General features: G+C 38.8%; 1 protein-coding gene across 1 annotated transcript in view; it reads right to left on the reverse strand.

Annotated features, from left to right (window-relative positions):
- Nucleotides 1-14,297: 14,297 nt before the first annotated feature.
- Nucleotides 14,298-24,596, reverse strand: part of LOC109476608 (staphylococcal nuclease domain-containing protein 1-like) — a 168,464-nt gene continuing 158,165 nt past the window's right edge. The window contains exons 21-25 of the mRNA XM_019777599.1: nt 22,583-22,649; nt 17,659-17,766; nt 16,367-16,570; nt 15,939-15,983; nt 14,298-15,650 (exon numbers count right to left, since the gene is read on the reverse strand). Coding sequence (XP_019633158.1) covers nt 15,585-15,650; nt 15,939-15,983; nt 16,367-16,570; nt 17,659-17,766; nt 22,583-22,649 — 490 coding nt within the window. The 3' untranslated portion in view covers nt 14,298-15,584. The remainder of the gene's footprint in view (nt 15,651-15,938; nt 15,984-16,366; nt 16,571-17,658; nt 17,767-22,582; nt 22,650-24,596) is intronic.

The following is a 24,596-nucleotide window of genomic DNA, read 5'->3' on the forward strand; positions in this document are numbered from 1 at the left end:
AGCCCACGTGCTCAAACCACTAAGTGTTTGATATCAGACATTGATCACTAATTATAACAACCTGTTAAAGAGGAGCTGTAACATTTTACAGATTTGAAGAAGGAAAGCCAGTAGCCCTAAATCAAGCAACCGAAATGCAAACCGAGTTTGCAAAATCATGTTTGAACAAGACAACCTTTGGTTTTAATTTTTACACCAATACTCAAGACGTGGGCTTTAGCAGGTACAACATGCATAAAAGTACATTATGTTTAACTCAAAACTACATCATTATTGATGACGCCATTTTACTACTTATCCTTTTCCCTAATTTTGATTTGACATCATTGCATTTGAATGCAAATGTGAGACGAAATGGCACAGTTAACAACAGTTACTGAATTTTGTTTCATTGATATATACATGTAGATTTTAGATGATCTCTATGACAGTCGTACTGCAATAAGTTTGAGTCACCTTCAGTTGCCTTTCCAACAGTAGATTCTTATGAAAAAGACATTCTCTCTCTACCTTCAAAGTGCGTCACTCATACATTAATAAGCCAATAAAAATGATAAGAACTATTTTCATCAAGTATTTCAAAATTCCTCAAGTAATGAAGCCGTGTTATGATACACATGGTATGTTAATTGCCAGTCCTTTGGATGCGGGAGCGATCCTTTAAACATCTGACAAAGAATGCAGCAGTGTCAATCATTCACAATATTGACTCAAAGCCCACGTGCTCAAACCACTCGGTTTGATATCAAACAGCAGCTGAGAGTTCTTCAATTACTGCAAAAATGAAGCCCTTTTGCGTAAGCACTAAGCAAGCAAGAAAAGAGAGCCTGTGTAGTAACTATGGTGGCTAGGGTCTGCTTGGACTTCATTCGGAGTTAATGTTATACATTGTTTGGGTACATGCGTATAGTGTATAGTGGTTGATAATAACATTATTATTATTGTATTTGTGTTCCTGTAATTTAGCAAGTGTATAGAGAATGTACCTTGCTGTAAGGCACTCTACATTGTAACTTGTTATCAACACTTAATATACATGTACTTACTTTTGATGTTCTTAAATGCTTTCTTGCATATTGTACTATGTAAAATAAATGAAGGCAAGCTATTTGTAATTGTTAGAAAATACCTCTTGCCAAAACTTGCTATTTATTGCACCTTGTATTAAGACTTTTAATTAGTGTTGCACAATAAAGTCTAATGAGTATGCACCATTTCTCGAGCCAATAGTAACTACAGAGGATCCATGGTACCAAGAATTGGGCCTGTAGTGGTTTGAACTTTATTGGAGTCAATGTTATTCATTGTTTGAGTACACATACTGAGCTCATAGTGCTGGATGTTGCTTTTTGTGATCTTGATCACCCTCTACATGACTTAGTACCACACACTAGGTCAGGTGCCACGGGACGGACACTCAGAAACTCTGGCAAAATCAGTCTAGTACCTAAAGCCAGGACTAAGAGACTTAGCAACTCGTTGACTGCGCTGTTCGCCTCTATTACATTAGACAATTCACCAGTAGCTCAAAAATCATACGTGATAACCACATATTGTGTGCAAATTTTAATTGTGTAATCATTTCGAAATGTTTTAATAGTGTGCTTGCCATGTTTCATGTGTACAATGAAGAGTGTCACAAATCATTGTTTTTAATGTGTTATGTACTTATGTAATAAGGACGAAATTCGGGTATTTGCCCATGAGAGCCTTATCGAATAAATTTGAATTTGTGATCTAGCATGTATATAGTACTACCAATTTAACCTTGCTGTAAGAGACTAACTTGTCATCAACCCTGTTAAACTTTGAATGTAAAATTGTATACGTATTACATACATTATTCCAATGCTTTCCTGTATGATACTGTAATATGTAGAATACACTTAGTAAAGTCATTTATTATTGTTAAAAAACTTTGTTGCTAAAACGTGCCATTCTTTGTACCTTGTATCAAGTGTTGCACAGTAAAGTATATGCACCACATTCTTCTGGATATGGAGTTGTTGTTTTGGGTGTGTTTGTCAGTGTGTTTGCCACTTTGGTACCTGTTAACCAGTGCAATAACTAAGTGGGCAGCTAGTGCTTGCCTTGCATTCGGTATGTTCGATCCCCGACCGAGTCATACCAAAGACTGTATAATGGTTCATACTGCTTTCTTTGATTAGCACTCAGCATTTGGGAAAGGGTAGTTGAGTGAAAAACATATCACTACCAGTCCTAAATCAGTCAAGATGAATGCATACACTAGTTAAGTCAGACCACATCTAGAATACGCTAGCGCCTCGTGGGATCCGTACTACAAGGAACATATTCACAAGTTAGAATCGGTCCAGAAAAGAGCGGCCAGATTCATTTCAAATACCTATGACACTTATGCCAGCACTACCAAATTGGTCACAGATTTAGGGTGGGACACATTAAAGGACAGACGCACAGCAAGTAGACTCACATTACTTCAAAAAGCAAGACACTCAAAATCAGCCCTTCCGGTCAAAACCTTGTTGCCGCCTATCCCGCGCCAATCGTGACACTTCAACTCCAACTCATACAAGCCACTAACGTTTCACAAAGACTGTTACAAATATTCATACTTTCCACAAATTGTCAGAGATTGGAACATTTTGCCCCAAGAGATAACTGATACTGCGAAACCTACGAAGTTCAACGCTGCAGTACTACAACACCTGAGGACGCAGCAATAGCGCATCACACAGCTCCCCTGCACGTTTTACCCCAATTTAGGGGTGTTGTGCAGTGCCCAAACAAGACAAAACAAGACAAGACTAGCCCCCTGCTGTAGGGATTCTGTTTGGCCCAAGGGCTGTTGAACAGGGGATTGGTGCTGCCCTATGTACCACCTGGTGCAGGAATGTGTGTGTGTGTGTGTGTGTGACTGGGTTTGTGTGTGTGTGTGTGTGTGTGTGTGTGTGTGTGTGTGTGTGTGTGTGTGTGTGTGTGTGTGTGTGTGTGTGTGGACATGCATATGTATACTCCAGCATGTTTCCCAACCCACTTGCCCCACACGTGTTTCCCACATGCCCGCCTCCCCGCCCGTGTATGTGTGTAATCGTGTGTGTATGTATGTGTGTGTGTGTGTTTGTATGTGTGTGCGCGTGTGTTGTGTGTATGTGTGTGTGTGTGTATTGTGTGCTGTGTGTGTGTGTATGTATTGTGTATGTGTGTGTGTGTGTGTGTGTGTGTGTGTGTGTGTGTGTGTGTGTGTGTGTGTGTGAGTGAGTGAGTGTGTGTGTGTGTGTGTGTGTGTGTGTGAGTGAGTGTGTGTGTGTGTGTGTTTGCCTATACTCATGTACAAGTTTTGTAGATATTTGACTACAGTAGAGAGGCAGGAAGATATGAATGGAAACCAAGCAGATGCATGGTGGAAGGTAAAGTCGTAACAGCTTGGGGATTGCCATAGTTATATGCCTGACAGAGACTCTGTTTCCATTGATATGATATGAAGAATGACACCGAAAAATTCACAAATTGATTTCCTTCGTACATTCTTCGTCAGTGTGATAATATTCAGTTTGTTGTCATGAAGAAAAGACCAGGTTCAAACTGAAGCTAGCCCTGTCCTTGGTGCTGAAAGCCATCCCCGCATAATGCCCCCCTCCCCTGTTCGTAGTAATATTACGCCGTTGCCGAGCATTTTCACCTCTCCTAGCCTCATAAATCGGCTCCTTTTCTCTGCAGAGGCAGTTCTTACAACTCTGTAGCTTATCTGGGGGACATAGTTGCCCACAATAGTCCCATTCGTCCGAAAATCCTTCGTAACTTCAGTTGTTTTATTAATACGTAAGGCCACACCAATTTAATTTGTTGGTTCTCGGATTCGCCTCTTCATTTTTTTCTGATTTGCAAAAAAAAAAAAAGAAATTCTGGTTCTGAATCAACTAAAAAATGCTCATATTTTGCCCCCAACAGTTGTGGAAAGTCCTTTTCTTCCTAGCTGTTGCAGTGTTTCCATCTATCAATGCAGTGGTTTGATTAAAAGTTCAAAATTCATTGTTTAAATATTAACACAACCTTTTGTGTTGACTTCATGGCTCCTATCATAGCATTTGGGGCTATAATAGGATGCCTAAACCTGTTTTTATTTTTATTTTTTTTCGCCCTGTCGCTTCATATTTTTTCTGAAAAAATCCGAGAACCAACAAATTAAATTGGTGTGGCCTAAGCGGCTTTATGGTTTCGAGTCGGTTGCCCATATTTGGTCGTAAAGTGACACGTCATCGTTGTTTCTAACCAATCACCAAATTTATAAAGTTGCATGATGATGAGGATAGAAAAATTGAAAAATTCGAATTTGTAAGATGAAAGTCATAATTAAATCATTGTATTTTTCAGGCCTGTATGTGTGATGATTGCCTATTGGCTTGTCGTAAATCTAATCTAAGCTTGATTATCGAATGCAAATTTTGCTTAGGATTTACAGGTGGCCCATGACACGTGCGTGAAACACGCCTTTTAGTCCTTTAGCTTTCCAAGATGGCGAGTGTACATGGACGGGAAGAACGAGCGGGTAACAATTACGCCAAGGAAGACGCGCCACGCCCGTTTTTGGTGGTAAGTTGTACTTTAAATTGTCGTAGATACTCTCCGGACTGTCATAGATAAATCTCCTTTAAGTTGAATGAAGCAAAAAGACAGAATTTCGATAATAAGATTCGGCAATTATCCCCACGAGTTAACGCTGCACTTAGTAAGTAACCGATAGAGGCGCTTTTGTGTGGTCGATAAAAAAGCACTTTCATTTATTCAACTGTTTATTCAATTTTTTTGCACCGTAACCACCAATTATTTGAACACGGGTCAATCAATCACGATTACAAGGAACACTAACACTACAAGGGGCCACCCCCTTAGATACACAACTCTCAGTTGCAAAACAAACATCTTCAGAGCCAGTTATTTCCCAAGAACTATAAAGTTAATAGAATGGAACGCATTACCACAACACTTAGTGACACAACTATCTGTCGACACATTCAAGACGGGGTTGGCCCTGCACTTGGGCCACCCCGTCTCACAGATGTAAGTCGGGATTGCTTATTGCGGCCAGTCACAAAATTCACAAAATTTATGTTCGTTTGTTTGTTTTCTTGCACTTTCTTCACCGCACCCCACCGGCCGCAATAGCCGCGCACCCTGAGCGAGATGCCCAAGATAGGGTTTTGCTCAGTATTTATAGAATAGAATAGAATAGAATCAAATTTTATTCAATGAGGGTGAAATTAATGATCCTGAAACAGGAAAACGTCACCAATCTTAAGAGGTGCACTTTGTGAGTAATCCGCTGAGGGGCGCCTTTATGTGACCCCTGACCTGAACAGCTTTGCTTGAAACGTGGTTTGTTGTTGTCCTGTGTTTTGGTCATATTCTATGCGTTTCAGTCCAAAACAAAAGTGTTCCGAGGCCGATAGCAGACAGAGCGGACACGATAGTACCGTTGTGTGGAGGATGACATGGATAAAGTGATAGATTTGTAAGGAGGGGAGACAGGCGACCGGTAAGTTCGAGTGGGGAGGGGGGCGGTAACAGAGTTGTTCTATGTATCAAAGACCGTATCCAGGGTAATTATATACGTCACATAGTGCTCAGGAAGGTAAATTTGCAGGTAGAAAAGACACCAAGAATCCACCATAAGCTTGACCGTACGACAGGCGGTGTTTTGGTATGGAACAGTTCAGGACTTTTCTATGCCCTGCGTTGTTGGATGGTTCTTGTTGTTGTTGCATGTTGTTATCTCTGGCAGTCTGGTATCATATTCCGCTCTCATTCGTGGGATGTTGATCAACGTGCTTTACAAATGTACATCTACTTTGGTAACCGTTAAATGTGGGTGGGGAACCGGACTTGCGCTTTTGAATTTTCTGTATTTTTGCCTGTCTCAAAGTTGCTTTTGTTTTTTTCTTTATTATATGTATTTATTTTAAGTGTTGCCGTAAACATATTAGTGCTTTCCACTTGAGTGGGGCACCACCATGTGTCTTGTACCTTTTTCTATGTGAACGAATTAAAAAAAAAATTAAAATCCCAAACAGACTCTCCGAGACTCGAACTTGACTTATTTGATACTGATACGTAAACTAACATATGACATGCTTTTCTCCATATCTTTTTTTATCGCTGTATTTAGTTTTTATATCAAGCACTTGTCGTCTGCTATTTTAATGTAAAACTTGAGTTTTTATCTATCCATTACAATGTGTGGTTTTAGAACCATGCACAGCACATACTAGTAACATCGGTGTCCATAATATCACCACTCCAGGGTCCATAATATCACCACCTTGAGAAATAGTGTGCTTAAAGATATTTTTACTGCAACATACCCTAGGTATGTACACTTGATGTGTGAAGGAGTGCATACCAAAAGTATGTTGCAGTAAAAATATCTTTAAGCACACTATTTCTCAAGGTGGCGATATTATGGACCCTGGTGATATTATGGACACGGATGTTACATCTAGTTTGGTAACCGTTAAATCCCAAACAGACTCTCCGAGACTCGAACTTGACTTATTTGATGCTGATACGTAAATTGACATATGACCCATGCTTTTCTCCATATCTTTTATTGCTGTATTTAGTATTTGTATCAAACACTTGTCGTCTGCTATTTTAATGTAAAACTTGAGTTTTTATCTACAATGTGTGGTTTTAGAATGATGATGCACAGCACACAGGTTTTATGTTTTTGATAACGTCATGACCTAACATATAGTATGATACAAGTCATGCAACTTTACCGTTTTTGTCCCCAGTTCTAACAGTTCAGTGTTTGAGCTCATATTTTAGGCCACACCAATTTAATTTCTTGGTTAACGGATTTTTCTAGAAAAATAATGGAGCGGGCGGGTGAAAAAAAAATAAAAATAAAAATAGGCCTAGGCATGCTATTATGGCCAAAAATGGTACGATAGGAGCCATGAAGTCAACACACCAGGCTGGTTCAAAATTTAAACAATGAATTTTGAGCTTTTAATGATACCATTGCATTGAAAGATGGAATAACTATAACAACTATGATGAAAAGGACAGTGTTTTCAACTGTTCAGGGCAAAAAATGAGCATTTTGCATTTGATTCTGGATTTTTATTTTTATTTGCAAATCAGACAAAAATGAAGCGGCGAATCCGTTAACCAAGAAATTTAATTGGTGTGGCCTTATGAAAAAAAATGTTTTCAGATGGATATGCCAGTGGGAAAATCATCATACATACATGCTGTTTAATCATAACTTTGTGATGGTACTTGCTGTAAATTGTTACATCATAATGTTTGGCTTTGCATTTAACATCTGTTTCCATAATAACACCAGGGTCCATAATATCGCCACCTTGAGAAATAGTGTGCTTTAAGATATTTTTACTGCAACATACTTTTGGTATGCACTCCTGCACACCTCAAATGTACATACCTAGGGTATGTTGCAGTAAAATATCTTTAAGCACACTTTTTCTCAAGGTGGCGATATTATGGACCCTGGTGATATTATGGACACAGATGTTAGCAGTCTTACTTAACTTGCTTATAAGTTAGATTTAGAAATGCTCTTAACACTATTGCCTAATTACTGTTTTATTTCTGTGCATATGAGCTTCGTCTGTTTGTCAATGATTTGATAATTGAAATGCATTTCCTTTTGTCATTGGCTCTGATGTTTTTGTACCTAGTTATAATTTAATGAATGTGAATATGAGATGTATGTTACATGTGTATGTTATTTGGATTGTGATATAAAGTGTGATTATTGTTTGGTTATGATATTCTTCATGTCTGTTCACTGTCCATGTGTCCTTTTCCCAACCAATACAAATTTTAGAACAAATGTATTGTGATATCTTATGTACCTGTGATATCATGTGTGAGACATATTTTCATGTGATTGTTGTTTTGTCAGAATATTCTGTTCTCTTTTGGCTGTGCTCTTCTTTTGCCTCACTAATGTTTCATGTGCTCTTCCCCCAATCAAAGGAGGTTTTGTAACAAATGTTGTGAATATTATGATGTCACGCATATGGGAATATTGTAAACATTGCTGTATCCGTTGTGTATGTAAATTTGGCATGAGATTTTTCTGACTGTTTATTTCTTTTACACCCTACAGCTTACGGGAAGATGAGACTGTACCTGACCATGTTCCTGTGTGTGCTGTGGGACCTGTCTGTTCCTGTCCAAATTCCAGCTTGAGGATCTGTTGGCTATCCTGTGTACCTGTCCTATTCCTGTGTGTGTTCCTGAGGGACCTGTCACCTATCTACAAGACAAGAGAACATCGGACCTTGGACGTGAGTTGGCTTTTATTTTTAGAACTCTTTCAAAAAGGGGTCTGCATGCCGCAATGCGTAAGCACTTGTATTAGATTTGCATAATGTGAAGTCAGGTCGTAACATATTACAGCGACGGCATGAATGAAGCGTAATGCCGGGTCACTGCTTTGCATACTTTTGTGCCTTGCAATTTGAATTTTGCATAATTCGCAATTCCAGTCTGCATGAATAAAGAAATAACTCGTGGCTGCTGCTTTTAGTGCAAAGCGTGATCGGGACCTTCCATGCAGACCCCTAAAAATGACAATGAAATATTGGACCTTTAAAGGCAGCATTTAGCTCCATTCTTACTGTCATAAACTTGCATGTTTTGTGACATAATATCTTGCATTAGTAAGGCCTATGCTGTTGTCAATACAGTGACTTTTGTTTCTCTGTCTTCAAGATGCGGACCCGGAGACTGGACTGCAGCAGGAGGAAGAACCAGACTTTTGTAGGCAGGGCTGCGTGAAAGAAGATGGGGAGGAGTGAGTATGGTTTCTTTATTAACACGAGACAACACTCCACATGCACACACTTGCACTCGCATTTCTGTTTTTTCGTAAGGAGCCATTTAAAGTTTATTGTGGCCGGCGACTTCAATTTCATTTCACTGAAAAATTCTTCATATTGTATGGTTGAATGCCAAATTACCCCTAAATTGTTGCTTCAGACCTTTACACTTAAATTCTTCCGCCGAAAAACTTGGCATCTAAGCCGGATGCATGAATTCCACGTTCCTATCCTCTTCATATTGTATGAATCCAAAATTGTCGATTTGGATCTTTACCCTTAAATTCTCCCGCCGGAAAACTTTGAATCTTAGCCGGCCACATGAATTCCTTAGTCATCCTCTTCGTATCGTAGGAATGCCAAATTGCCCCCAAAATTGTCGCTTTAGACCTTTCTTTACACTTAAATTCTCCCGCCAAAAAAATTACTTGGCCCCCTCACCTGGTTAATTAATTGGATTAAGTTTTCCCGCCAAAAAACTTAGTATATAGAGCACTCTAACCTTGAACTTGTGCCCCCCTCCCCACACTCTTCCTGCCCACCTCCCACACTTCTTCCACAACTCTGGAGTATGTTAGTTACACTGTTCTTCGAACATGTAGTCACCACACTCTGCTACACAAACACTTTGTTGATCGAGTGCAGTTTTTCCACCACTTAGACTTTAGAATAATCTCTCGCTCTCCTCGTCGGTCAATGCACTAAGTGTACTCCCCGGGGGATGTCTTTTCGGAGACATTGATGCTTCGACACATCAGTATACCAGTGCAATTGACCGACCAGCAGAGCGAGAGATTATTCTAAAGTCTAAGTGGTGGAAAGACTGCACTCGATCAACAAAGTGTTTGTGTAGCAGAGTGTGGTGACTACATGTTCGAAGAAGTGCAGAGAAAAGTGTAACTAACATACTCCTAGAGTTGTGGAAGAAGTGTGGGAGGTGGGCAGGAAGAGTGGGGAGGGGGGCACAAGTTCAAGGTTAGAGTGCTCTATATACTAAGTTTTTTGGCGGGAAAACTTAATCCAATTAATTAACCAGGTGAGGGGCCAAGTAATTTTTTTTGGCGGGAAAATGGACTGAACAAGGAATTAGTGTGGAATTAATACAAAGATAGACATGTATTTGGCGGGAGAATTTAAGTGTAAAGAAAGGTCTAAAGCGACAATTTTGGGGGCGACAACAATGCAGCCAGCTGTAATATCAAGATTTTCGGTGGGAGAATTTAAGTGTAAAGGTCCAGAGCGACAATTTTGGGGGCAATTTGGCATTCATACGATACGAAGAGGATTACTAAAGAATTCATGCGGCCAGCTAAGATACAAAGTTTTTCGGCAGGAGAATTGAAGTGTAAAGGTCTAAAGCGACAATTTTGGGGGCAATTTGGGATGCATACGATGACTAAGGAATTCATGCGGTCGGCTAAGATTAAAAGTTTTTCGGCGAGACAATTTTGGGGGCAATTTGGCATTCATACAATACGAAAAGGATGAATAAGGAATTAATGCGGTCGGCTAAGATACAAAGTTTTTCGGCCGGAGAATTTAAGTGTAAAGGTCTAAAGCGACAATTTTGGAGCAATTTGGCATTCAACCATACAATATGAAGAATTTTTCAGTGTTGCTTGAAATGAAATTGAAGTCGCCAGCTACAATAAACATTAAATGAGAAAAGAGAAATGTGAGTGCAAGTGTGTGCATGTGGAGTGTTGTCTCGTGTTAATAAAGAAACCATACTCACTCCTCCCCATCTTCTTTCACGCAGCCCTGCCTACAAAAGTCTGGTTCTTCCTCCTGCTGCAGTCCAGTCTCCGGGTCCGCATCTTGAAGACAGAGAAAAAAAGTCACTGTATTGACACCAGCATAGGCCTTACTAATGCAAGATATTATGTCACACAACATGCAAGTTTATGACGGTAAGAATGGAGCCAAATGCTGCCTGTAAAGGTCCAAAGCACAGTGCAGAAAGTGTGATGTGCTGTATCTCAAATGACTAAAAGTGCAATGTGGGACCAAGGAGGTTATACTGGAGACATTATACAATGTAACCTCTTTTGTCAGACTAATTGTTTAAAGATGTTAAAAGGAGTCTAAAAAGTGTAACAAACTATGCAATTAAAAGCAGTGAAAGCTTTAGTGACTGGATGATTGGATTATAGGATAGAAATGTATTAGCCTAGGTTTGTTGCTGAACAAATTAACTATACTCACAAGTTACAAGTGTGCCCACTGTCTTCTCTCACTGCTTTGGTGTCTTCATTTCCTTCTGCATCATCAAGTCAACTAGTTTGCTGTCAAAGCCGTCATCACAGGTTTCTCCCAGTCAGGACAGGAATGCCAGGACACACCTACGTATAATGAATAATTAGTGTTATGCTCCCCCAAAAATTTCCAGGCAACTAGGTGACTATGAAAGTAATAAAATCCTGCAATTTAACTACCAGTATCCCTTAGATATGTACACAGTGTTAATGTAGCTTGTTATGCCTCTGAGTTCTTAACACAGAGAAAAAATAAAGTTGAAAGCATTGTCTCACCTGTACAAACTCTTCACTCTGTCGTCAACTTCAAGCTGTGTCATCTAGCCTGGTTTGGACAGAAACATCAGTACTGCTGACCCTAAATATAACTACATAATCATAAAAGAACAATTGATGCCAGGTACATGACTATTGTATGAATGGGTAACTAGCTACCAGGTAAAGATGATCTCTTGTATGCGACCTTTTACTTTGCCTCTTCCTACAAATGTTGACAAGGGCTCAAGAAGTGTAATATACTTAGTAATAGTAATTTATTCAAGTCAAAGGCAATACAAAATTTATGTGAAAGATGTTTTGCTACATGTATGTTATTTCTATAAAGACATAAGGGAAGAGTGCTAGAGTCAAACAGATATTCTAAAGCATTGTCTCACCTGTTGATGTCGATCATCTTGCTCTTATGTCTCTAAATCACCTGATCAGGTCCAATTTCTCTTGTCAGGTTCAGACAAGAGTCCCCACTACTGCATCAGTCAGCAGCCACCTAACTATACAGACATTAGAAGTTATACACTTGTCTGAAATAAAGTAAATAGTAAGTTGAATGGAGATTTCAGATTTTTCTCACCTGAGAGTCATCTTTGGTCTTCAAATCAACTGGTCTGGTCCAATCTTCTCGTCAGGTTTACGAAGAATTCACCACTACTGCATCAGTCAGCAGCCACCTAACTATACAGAAATTAAAAGTTACACACTTGTCTCAAATAACATCAAATAGCTGTAGTTAAAATGCAGAATTGGGATTTTTCTTACCTGATATTCCTTTCGGGTCATCGAATCATCTGGTCTGGTCCAGTCTGTCTTGTCAGGTTCAGACAGAAGTCCTCATTACTGCATCAGTCATTACTTAAATATCAACTAATATACAGAAATTAGAAGTTAGACACTTGTCTCAAATAATAAAAACTAGCAATGCGCACACACACCTTAAATATCTTTACTTTACAACAAACACATATCTCGAACCTCCATGAAAACTCTACACAATGACCATAAAATGGGGATAGAAACAACAATAAAATAAATCAACCCAATTTGACTGAAACTTTATGTGGAAAAAAACTCGCAAAACGTTTTGAAAATAGGAATTGCTACCGTCAAGCATAGTCAACTGTAGTGTTTGCGCCAGAAATACTTGGGCTTGGTCATTATTCTTTACTGAATTACTCTAAAAACGAAACGAACAAGCTTTTAAATTAAACATCATACGGTGCAAATGATAATGAAGAACGAAAGTATGATCAACTCGACATAACTAGTTTTCAAACGTTTTGTATCGTATTCATTTCGGCGCCTTGAAATTTTTGGCGGGATCATCAAAAATCATCAAAAATAATTATGTAACGTTACATGGCCACATTCCAACAGGTGTTTTGAACCACGTGGAGATAAAGAGAGAAAATGGTTCGGTCAATGCAGAATTTCTTTCCTTCCTTCTCTTTTAATTCCTTAAAACGCTGAACAACTGACTAAAAAGACATGCACATACATTTAACACTCTACAAGCGCACCACACATTGAAAATGTTGTTGAAAACGCGGCAACTTGATGAACTTTTCTAAGCCTGTGTAAAATTGGGAACGGTCGCTGCCTAGTAATACAGAAATAGTTAATTTCTTACGGAATATGTTGACATGTTCGTGCTAGTTGCTAAGGAATAATGTCAGCCAAACAATGTACTGGTTTACCTGAAACACTTACAGTAAGTGAAGTCGTCTTCATACCACGCTAACGTTACCCTTCACGTGCTTCCGAGCTGTCTCGCCATTTTTGTCTTCTCCAAAATTCGCCAGGTCAGGAAGTCCGCATTTTCTCCTCAAAACATCACCAGAACGACACAAATCCACAGCACAAACTCCCAGACATTCTGCTGCACACTTACTAAGACATTCTATCGACGAAAACGTCTAAAAGTACCAAGAAAGTTGTGAAAAAACCAGCCCAGAGTATTCCCGTCGTATGAAACCGCCATTTTGAAAGTGGACCATACCAAACTTGTTTTTACACAGGTGTGCAGAACGGCCGTGCATAATTAATGTGAAGTTGATAATCTAATTATGACAACCAATGACGGCCCGTTTCCGTGCCAGGCACTTATGTGTCGAAGAAGGACGATTAGATTATCTAATTACGAAGGATACTAACGTTGATGTCAATCTCGGTTTAAAAAATGGGTAAAAATGCAGCTACAGGGCACCTTTAAATTAGTATTTCTATCATCACAAATAAACGTTTTCAAGAATAAACTTTTATGTGGCCACAGTATGAAACATAACACTCTTGCCCAATTTTCCTATTCTTCTATTTTCGCGGTTTATTCCATGGTAGAATGAACACCTTCCACACACACGCAAACCTGTCCTTGGTGCTGAACACCTTCCACTCACAGGTAAACCTGTCCTTGGTGCTGAACACCTTCCACTCACAGGTAAACCTGTCCTTGGTGCTGAACACCTTCCACAACACTGAGTTAAACCTGTCCTTGGTGCTGAACACCGTCCACACACAGGTAAACCTGTCCTTGGTGCTGAACACCTTCCACACACAGGTAAACCTGTCCTTGGTGCTGAACACCTTCCACACACAGGTAAACCTGTCCTTAGTGCTGAACACCTCCCTAGTGCACTAAGTACCCTGGTCGTGATGCCCCAGTGAGGGGTTTTGACCAGTATTACATAGAAATAGAAAAGAAACTAGTGCACTAAGTTACGATAATAGGAACTATGAAAGATTGTAGGCGTAATTGAGAGTAATTGAACCCAAAAGAACGTTCCTGGTCACATAACAAAGGGGAATTACATTTTGTATTTTGTCCATCTTTTTTTCATACATACGACGTGCATTCCTATAAGTCTAGGGTGCAAATAATGTCAGCTATCTATTCACATCAATAATGAGAAATAAACTAAATGAAAAAAACAACAACTTGATTTTGCACAGTTCTGTTTATTTCTTGCCCCCCTTGTACACCTTTTCCCTACAGTTCATTCTTATTACAGTTATTTTTCATAATGACCTCTTTGCTAATATATTGGAATGGAAAATGAAAACATTACGCTGTATAGTCTAACAAATTATTATCGTCTCAGTCTCTTTATACTTTCTCATAACATTCAATTATCAAGTATCCTACATTTGCTAATTTCGAGTATTCAAAGATATCACTATGGTATTTTTTTGCTTTGTCAGTTATACATTACTTATTGAGAATAATAGATGCTCAAATTCTTTGGCAAATACATCTTATCAAAATATAATAATGTATCATCATAACATTAATGAGATGTAACTTGTACTGGCCATACATTTCATCTACATGTACATGTACAATGTAAGTAGGTAAAATTGTAACTTGCCAGTGTTGGGTATTAAAGATGCATTATGTAACATTTGACACAAGTCAATTTTTTGGCCATTTCTTTACAAAGTAAGTTGAATCAGCCCTTCTCCAATACAAATATGCGTCAGTCAGGAACTGTAAGTGCCAAAATGTTACACCATGGAAAAAAAAGCTGGAAACACAGCTGTCAGCCATGTTTGTTTACATTTGTGTATTTTGTGGTGGCACCACAAACTGAGTGTGCCTGGTGTGGCCTGTTTCAGCACCAACCATAAATGTAAAAAATGAGATAATTGCACAAATATGGTGAAAAGTGGAAGTAAATGACAATCACATGAAGATTTTTTTTTCGAGTCAAATATTTAGATTTCTGGTGCAAATATGTTACATAATAACCCTTTAATACATTTGTTACTTGCCAATATGCTTTGTCTGATTCAAGATCAAGCCATAAGTTAGTTTCTTGAGTAGTAATAATTTAAATACTGCTCAATAAAATCCCTTTAAAACTGATTACTGAGTATATTTCAAGTGAAAAAAGTCTTAATAAGTATCATTGCTAAGCATTACATTTTTTTTGCAGCGGAAAAATTTATTGCTTTGCAGCAATCTAATAGTATTCATTTGACAAATCAAAATTACAGTTGTTTTTATTCAGACTTTTTGCTATTAATATTAATTACATATTCTGTCTAATTACATAATAATTGCCTACCGACTACATTTTTACTGTGTGTGCTAAACTGTAGTATACTACAGGTTTGTCTGGAAAAGTGTACTCTCTCTCTCTCTCTCTCTCGGGCAGAACTGTGATGAATTGGAAGACCCTATGTTCCATCTTGTGCTGCTGTGCTTGGGTGTGGAGCGGGCCGCTCAGCGTTTGTAGCCGAACTCTACCGCATCGTCGGCGGTGAAGTCACCGTACTGCCACAGGTTCAGCTGTAAACAAACAAACAAACATACATGTAATCAAACAATTGTCATCAAACATGACATTGTACAGATTTCACATTCCTTGAAATTAGTTCAGACTATGTTAAAGCAATATTATGTAAGATTTTCATTATTTTAAACATTGTTGTTTTACACATTTTCTTGTGCTATAAGCCTACCTGGGTTCATAGTGACACTTGGGTTAAAGTTAAAGTAAAAAAAACTGAATGTTGCATGATGACAAATATGGTACTGTTGTAAATGGTGATATGTTTCAATGAATGATGTTCTTACCCGAGCATTCTTGGCTGCTTCTTGGGCCTTCTTGTAGTCATTGACCTGCAGAAAAGTCACAGGAAGTTTATCAACTGTCTCATCATAAACTGCTACATTATGTGATCTCTTCTGTTGTATTTGGAAGAATTAAATTATCTTTCCGTTTTTGCAGGTACACAACAGGATTATCACCAAAAAGATGCATAAATCACATTTTAATAAACACTAAAGCTTGCTATATGAATTATGGTACATGCATATGAAAGATACTCTTGCAAGGACTTTCATCAACTGTTGAGGACAAAATATGAGAATTTTTAAAGTTAATTCAGAACTTCAGTTAATTCAGAATTTTTATTGCAAATCAGAAAAAAAAGTGAAGGCCTGGACGAATCTGAGAACCAATTATTCTAACTATAATGATTAATTTTATTATCTAAACCCACCATCTTCTGCAGCCTTTTCTCGCGCCGTGCCTCCACCATGACCAGTCCGTCCTTCACCAGTCCCAGGCCGATGTCCGAGCTCTTGTCTGCGGTCAGCAGGATGACCATGTCCTGCCCCTGGTTCTTGTACTCCACGTTCAGCACCAGCTGCTGGTTCAGAACGTCCTTCGCGAAGGCTTCCTGGGCGTCCTTCTTAGCCTCGGGCTGAGGAGGGCAGAGGGTAGGGAGGGGGTTACTCGTAGCTCTCACTAGGCTGTTTGAGCGTAGGGGCCCCCTTACGCTGTAATTTAGACCCCCTACATTGTGATTTAGCCCCTTACACTGTCTATCAAGCAGTGTAGCCGGGGTATTTTTTGGCATGACCCAACTCATTTCTTGAAAGCAAGTTTTTTGTTTGATACATCATACAAGTCATGTACATGTACTAACAAGGACAGCTGCTTCAAACTATTTGTAGATTTATTTACCCATGAACACAATACACTTGCAGTGGTACAAATACTTTTTTCAGTGTTCAGCAATATTGCAGAATATCAAAATTAAGTTCTGCAATTCAGAAACACTTTTTGAATACAACATTAAAAGTCCCAATGTTAACCCACGGCACATAAAAAATTGCATGTTGGCAAACATTTTACATGTAATTTGAAATATACATGCAAAACTACTTCTATATTATAGAGTCAGTAGTAAACACAAAAGCTCTTGAACACCATTGACCATTGATAAACTCACTGATAAACTCACCAATTAACACTATACACTTGTAGATCACGTCACAGATAAACAATAATTTCATCAATAAATACATTTACACTTGTTGATTAAGTCAGCAATGAACATAATTTATGCAATTAAACCCAATAGATACATTTGCCTCAAGTTAACACACCTCTCTGTCGGACCAACAGACTTAAAAACTCTCCTATCCCATACCTCCTAAACCTTCTCAACAAGGGACAGTGAACTCTGAACTGTACTCTGAACAAACTGTCTGAATTTCGAATCTAAAGTTTACCCTGCACCTATCTTGTTGTCAATCTACGCCTAACTACGAGTTTTTAATTGATCTTTTTATCTTTAAGAGATGCCAATTTGTTTTATATAGAAATTAAGAATTTACTTTTAAAACTGTAAATACCCACAGCTTGTGTATAATAATATAAAACGAGCTCAATGGTTTGTAAATACCAACGCAATTCAGACTTTTGTCTGCCATGTTTGTATTGAAAATAAAGTTTCAAAAGTTTCAAAATATGAAGCAGATATTGTGTGACTGTTACGAGACTTACGTCCTCTGGGACAGTGATGAAGGCCAGCTGGTACTCGTGAGCCTGGATGGAGAGGGTGTGGAATGTGGAGGGCAGGGCGGCCAGTCTGGCAGCTGGGATCACCTCTCTCTGGAACACAGACACACAGGTAAGTATTACACCTTCAACTACATTGTATGCAATCGTGTAATCTACCATGAATATCAAAAAAGCTCCAACCTGAGGTGTTGCCAAAAAATTATATCCTGAAAAGCAACTGTTATGCCAAGGAGGTTAAAAATTGTATTTAACTTCCTTGGTTATGCGCATGCTAAGGTCACATTTTCAAACTGGGCCCAGCCAGGCTGTTTGCATGGATGAAAAATCAACAATTCTTATAAGATTTTTTTGTGTTTTGCTGTCAAATGTACATGTCAAATGTAGTACTTTTTGTTCCCAAAAGCTGCCCGGCTGGGCCCTGGTTTGGAAATGTGACCTCAGCATAAGGAATGTAGACACTAAAATTGAAGGACAATGTTATAATTATAAAAGCAATGAACAAACAAAAACATTGACATGTGGTCCAGCCATGGACATGTAGGTTGATACACATTCTTTTTCATAAGACTGTGACAACAAATCACTTTACATGGTGTACACCACCATTCAGTACTGCCACCTAACAGAAAACTTTCTAACTGCAGAAGGCAAAAAACTGTTGCAGTCAAAAAGCTGATCTGGTCCCCATTAATGATACATTTTGTGACTGCACTGTTAGCAGCTTCACTTCACACCTAGCCTTAGTGCACAGCAAGCCAGTTATTATAGTCCCGATGAAGACAGACAGTCATAAAATCATCGGCTCTTGTACATGTAAACAAGACTTTTAGTGATTGAGAATAAAGAATTGATAATTATTTATTCTATTGAAGGTTTCTAGGTTTGAATCCCTCGCAGGCCACAATGTTGTGCTCATGGAAAGGCATTTAACACCTACATTGTACATTCTGCTCTTAGCGCACCTAACTTCTTGTCCATGACATGCGTAATATGACGTGTAGAAATACCTACTAGAGAACAATAGATACGGGTCTGTCACTCCACTCAATGGCGTGAGTAACCCCAAAACTGCATCTTAACACCAAATGTAGTTGGTAGTGTTAGCACCTAACTTCTTGTCCATGACATGCCTGATATGTAGAAATACCTACAGATACATGTACATACATGTATGTACACAAGCAAACACATAATCAGACACACCAAAACAAATCCTCCGGACACGGAGGAAAAAAAAAGTTTCAATTATACCACATAGACATTTGCATATTCACTTCTGCTTGCTGTATTGATAATCAATCCAATTTCTGCACAGACAAGCTTGCTAAGTCCATTATCACTGACCTACATAGTGTCACAATCTTCTTCACACAGCTCAATCTAGTTAGGCTGAAGCTAATTATCCTCTCAATAATACCTACAATGCAGGCAAGTAAAATTCTGGAACGTCGTGTCAATCATTCTGGTAACCTTGCTTCCTTCTGTATCTGTATAGCCAGTATAACCGCCCTTCGGTGTAACACACCAGCTTCTGTATCTGTATAGCCGGTATAACCGCCTTTGGTGTAACACACCAGCTTCTGTATCTGTATAGCCAGTATAACCGCCCTTCGGTGTAACACACCAGCTTCTGTATCTGTATAGCTGGTATAACCCCTCTTCGGTGTAACACACCAGCTTCGCAGGCAGGCGGCGCGGTGGCAGCTGGCTACATTACATTGATCGACTTGTTACACCTAACCCTTGAACATCTGAGTCTAGTCATCATTCAAAGCTATCTTGACCTGGAGTTTGAGAGATTTGAAAACTTCATGATCTCTATAGTGCTGATAGCTGAGTGGTTACACCAGGGGCACAGGATTGAGAGGTCATGGGTTCAAATCCTGGCATTCCTGGCAAACGATTGTGTCCCCGAGGAAGGCACTTTACACATCTTGCATCTTTTTTGTAGTATATAAAAGAAAATCTATCTGTCAGCAAGCTTAAGAACACTATTCTGTGCACATTTCACAATACTTGTTTAATGAAAATTCAAGAAACCCATGTTGTTCTTTCCTGTATTTTAAGTCAGAATTGTTTTCTTACAGCTAATGGACCCGGGTACTTCTAGCTTCTGTATATTTCTGTCTTCAAGACTATGTTTCCTTCATCTAGAATGAGAGGGCTACCATAGCTCAAAATACTGGGTGCATATGCACATAATAAACATCATATCAGTGCAGGTAAAATTGGAGCTGTGCAGGTATTTCTGATGTCTACATGTATGTGCACCTAACCTGCACTGGTCTATGTACTGGGTACATATATACATGTAGGTGTATGTAGATCTTTATTTGCTACATTTGGCTGTTTAAGACCACTTATGACGTATAAAAGAAATGATAGCAATGGTTTCTAGCTAGATCTGAACAGTTTTTTTTAGTATGCCATCTATTAACTTCTCAATGTCTAAGTGGTACAGGTAAAATTTATCTGATGCAAGTAATTTTCAATGTTCACTGACCGAACTAGTGCAGGTTTGCAGAAAAAAGGATTTCGAGCCCTGACTACGGGACCTTTACCTTTTTATTACGTCATGACTTTAACGTCTAGTGTAGCGTCATTACCGTCTCCCACTTGTCTAAGCTCCTCATACCTGCCTGAGGTGAGGATCAGCGCAAATCCCAGCTTAATGTTGAGATAAATCCTCAAAGAATCCCAGCCTAAGACGTAAGATCTGACATCTTCCCACATCCCTCAGTAACCCAAAAAGTCTCTGAATCATTTACACGTGGCTGCATGACTTATTGGGGATTTCTAATTGAAAATTAAAAATTCATGTTTTCTTATAGGATCTTAGCCCGGGGCTATAAAGTAAGAGGGTTTGGTTTTTTCAGTTGGTTCCGATACACTGGTGCATCAGTCAGTGTCATGCAACTGGGGGAAGACGTTGCCGCTGCTATTTTCAATGATCACAAACAAGACAGTCCACTTCATTAGGAAACACCAATTTAATTTGTTAGTTCCGAATAAAATATAAAGCGACAGGGTGAAAAAAAAAAAGGCCTTTGATAGCCCCAAATGATACAATAGAAGCCACTGAGTCAACATACACATGTACCAGGGTACGTGGCTTATAATTTGAAAACTATGAATTTCGAACTTTTTAATAAAACCACTGCATTGATAGATAGAAAAACAGTGACGACTAGGAAGACAAGGACTTTTTTCAACCATTGCCTCCAAAAGATAAGCATTTTGGAGTTGATTCAGAACCTGAACTTTGGAATTTTTTGCAAATCAGAAAAAAAGAAGAGGCCAAATCCGAGAACCAATTAATTAAATTGGTGTGGCCTTATAGTGGTATTTATTTTTTACGAAGAACACAAGCTTGTACTATACATGCGTCTGATTCTGTCTGGCCATTTCATCCCAAATCCAATATCATAATCAATGCCTGGAATGAAAGTTCAATAAAAGATTATTATGATGGCATCGCATTTCTTGTCATGGTGGGCTGTCAAATATTCCCATATGGGATTTTAAAAGACCTACATGACATTACATACAGTCAAACCTGCTCAAGCCGGCCACCCAGGGGACCAGAGAAAAACAGTCCGGTTGAACAGGTGGTCTGCTTGAAGAGGGTCTGACTCAATTTTCCCAACTCACAACATGACTGAGTGTTAATGGTCTCCGATTCGAGGTGTTTCAATGTGAAATACTACAGGTATCTGTAGATTCCCGGGGACTAAACTTCACAGTTTCTGGCAAATAAAGCAAAGTTTAAAAATTTGAGATTCATCAAATTCAATCACGTACTGTACTGTAATTTTTTCAGTAATTTTTTCAAGTATAAAGGAATGCCGCAAGACTACTACATATACCAACCAATTAGCATGATCCACTGAACTGCTGAACTGGAGTGAGAAACCCCATGCCAGCCCCCCTCCCCTATCCAGAAACACAATAATTATTATGATAGCTTCTTATTGATTGTATAAAAAAAGCTAATTTCTCTAAGTCAGCCCCAATAGCTTGGCTTGAAAGGCTGAATAAAAGTTTTTAGGATTGGATCATTTTTACAAACCACCTGGGACAAATGTCAGACGTTTTCAATTGAACAAGGTAGTACTTTATGATTGGTATAACATTTCATGACTCTACAAGTTATATGTAGAACTGACGCCCAGCAAAACTAGTTGGTTTCGTACAAAAAAAGCATCCTTATGGGTCATACGGTGTAATGGAGTATGATTGTCATAAGATCGCAAATTGAAGGCCATCTTGGGACAACCCTGCATCGTACAAAATGCAGTCTTGTTGATGAAAAGGCTGTGTTAGATCATTGTTGGCAGTTAGTTCTTCAAGGCCTGACTGGAAATTGAACAACATCAAATCAGCATGGCCTTACATGTACTTCTACATGGGTGTTTGTGTGCTGCTTAATCATATCAATCAGCTACAGGGCAAACCTTCCAAAAAAACAATAGAACATGTGATTATAAAGGAATGCCGCAAGACTATACTACCAAGCAATTAGCATGATCCACTGAACTGCTGAACTGGAGTGAGAAACCCCAGCCCCCCTCCCCTACCCAATGGCTGTGCCACTAGTGTACCTTTTCTTCTTCCCATCCTACAAGAAACTGAATTTTTCGAACATAAATTACTCCACACTGTTTCTACATCTACTTGATGTAATATATTAACTGTTGCTTCCTGATGCCACCTAAGAAACCATCCTCTTTACAATATCCATGTCCCTTGTGGGAAATAGATGAAAATCATTCACATGATGTCATCCCTTCTTCAAAATAAATGAAAATTTTAACCAAAAATCATACAGTTTGTACGATGAACTACAGCGAACGTGAACACGCCATTACTGAAGTGCGTCAACAGGTAATGAGATATGACCACTCACATTTCCATAGTCCACATACAAGACGTTGGCTTGGTTCCCAGACACTTTCTCCACCCTGGCACGGTACCTGCATGGATAAAACACAAAGGATCAAAACTCTATTAGAATTGAGCTAAATCATTGCTGAATATTCTAGATATTTTGACAGCATATGGAACAATCATATATATGAACTCCACAAATGTTAGGGCAGATATACATGTACATACAGTATGAAGTGTGTTGGCATTCTAATTAGCTTGTGATATATATGTATAAAATTATGTTTTCAATACAAAAAAAAGAAGAGGAATACTTTCTTATCTCGAGGGTTCTAGTTTGTATCGGTCCATCTTGCTATTACAATGTATTTGTAACTAACAGCCCACTGTGGACAGTTATGCTCATTTCCAGCAGGTGTAATAGTACTTGTATTTACATGTACTTGTGTTATCAGTCAGTGAGATTAGATGTGAAAAATGTTGATACATGTATGACCCAGCTCCAAACTGACAATAAGCTTCCAATTACATGAGGCCTACAAAGAATAATGTCCACCCTTGGGCACGCTTGGAATGACAACTTTTCACCTTAGTTTAGATTTTCAAAAGCTCCACACTGATTCCTGGCTTCACTTTTCTCCCTCACTATTATTGTTCTGCTAAAATGTTGGCTGGAACCATACTATGTATGCATATCACTGTAGGAAGAAAGGAACATTCATCCAAAACAAAAAAGGTGTTTTTTTTGTTTGTATACACGATGTTGTACGTTTGTGAGTGAGTAATATGCAACATTATGCAAGTATGGGACAAAAATGATAAAAAGCTACATCAAAGACCTCCCGGTTGTAACATCAATACGTCACCCTTCACGAGCTGTTTCAATCTCAAGTCTGACCTACTTGTAAGCAGATAACATGATGCATCTTTATCACTGCAGACTACTTCAAATATAGGCCATTGCTGGAAAATTAGATTTCCTCTTTTCTGGTCAAAAATCCAGGTTTTGCGGCATCCTCCAAATTCCTTCCACTGCACCGGTTACATCTTCTGACCAATGGGGTGTGACCTTTTTCATCCTGTCATAAATCGTGTTCGCCGGCGGACCTGACAGTTCCATTTTGGCGCTGTGATCCGATGTCATGTCTCTGATCGGGGAGGCATGCAGCCCCTCACCCCTGCCGACATCTGGTACAATATCCTGTCATGGCATTTATCTTGGTACAAGATTAACGATGTCAGGGTCAACTACGTGTCCCTGGGACACTTCCCACGCTTTCCCACAATTACAAACTTGGATTTATGGTGTTTTCAGTTTTCTTCTGGAGTGTGCAATCTTAAAGGCTTTCTTGCCAGTACATACATGGTAAATATAGTATAAAACTATGATGTTTTTTCTTTTAAAGATGATGAAGTCCTCGTGTCCCTGGGACACTTCCCACGCTTTCCCACAAGTAGAAACTTGGATTTATGGTGTTTTCGGTTTCTGGAGTGTGCAATCTTAAAGGCTTTCTTGCCATTTACATATATAGAACACAGTACATGTATTACTAAATATGAAGGTTGGTTTTGTTTTTAAAGATGACAAGGTCAACTACATGTACTTGTCCCTACGGACCATCCACAATTTCCCACAATTACAAACTTGGATTTATGTGTTTTTTCCCTTTCTTTTGGCGTGAGCAATTCTAAAGGCTTTCTTGCCAGTGTGTATCAGGTAAATATGCTTTCTATTGCTTTTGGTTATTGTCTCCTCTTCTGAACAGATTTAAGATATCAGGGTCAACTACATTTTCTACTGCCCAAACTTCCCCACAAACTTGGACATATGTTGATATTTGATGATTTTTTTTTGACCAGTTCTTTTTTTTTCTATCCAGCACAAAGTACAAGGCAAGTATGTTGGTTTGCTTTCTATTTGATTTTGTCCTTTGTGTAAGTACCAAACTTAATTTGGGATACGTCTGTGCTTCCTATTTGGGGAAGACTGATTTTATTGATCTGAACACCATGTAATTAGTCTTTTTCAATTT

The sequence above is a fragment of the Branchiostoma belcheri genome, unplaced genomic scaffold (genome assembly GCF_001625305.1).
Source record: "Branchiostoma belcheri isolate BF01 breed outbred unplaced genomic scaffold, Haploidv18h27 scaffold38, whole genome shotgun sequence".
Lineage (NCBI taxonomy): Eukaryota > Metazoa > Chordata > Leptocardii > Amphioxiformes > Branchiostomatidae > Branchiostoma > Branchiostoma belcheri.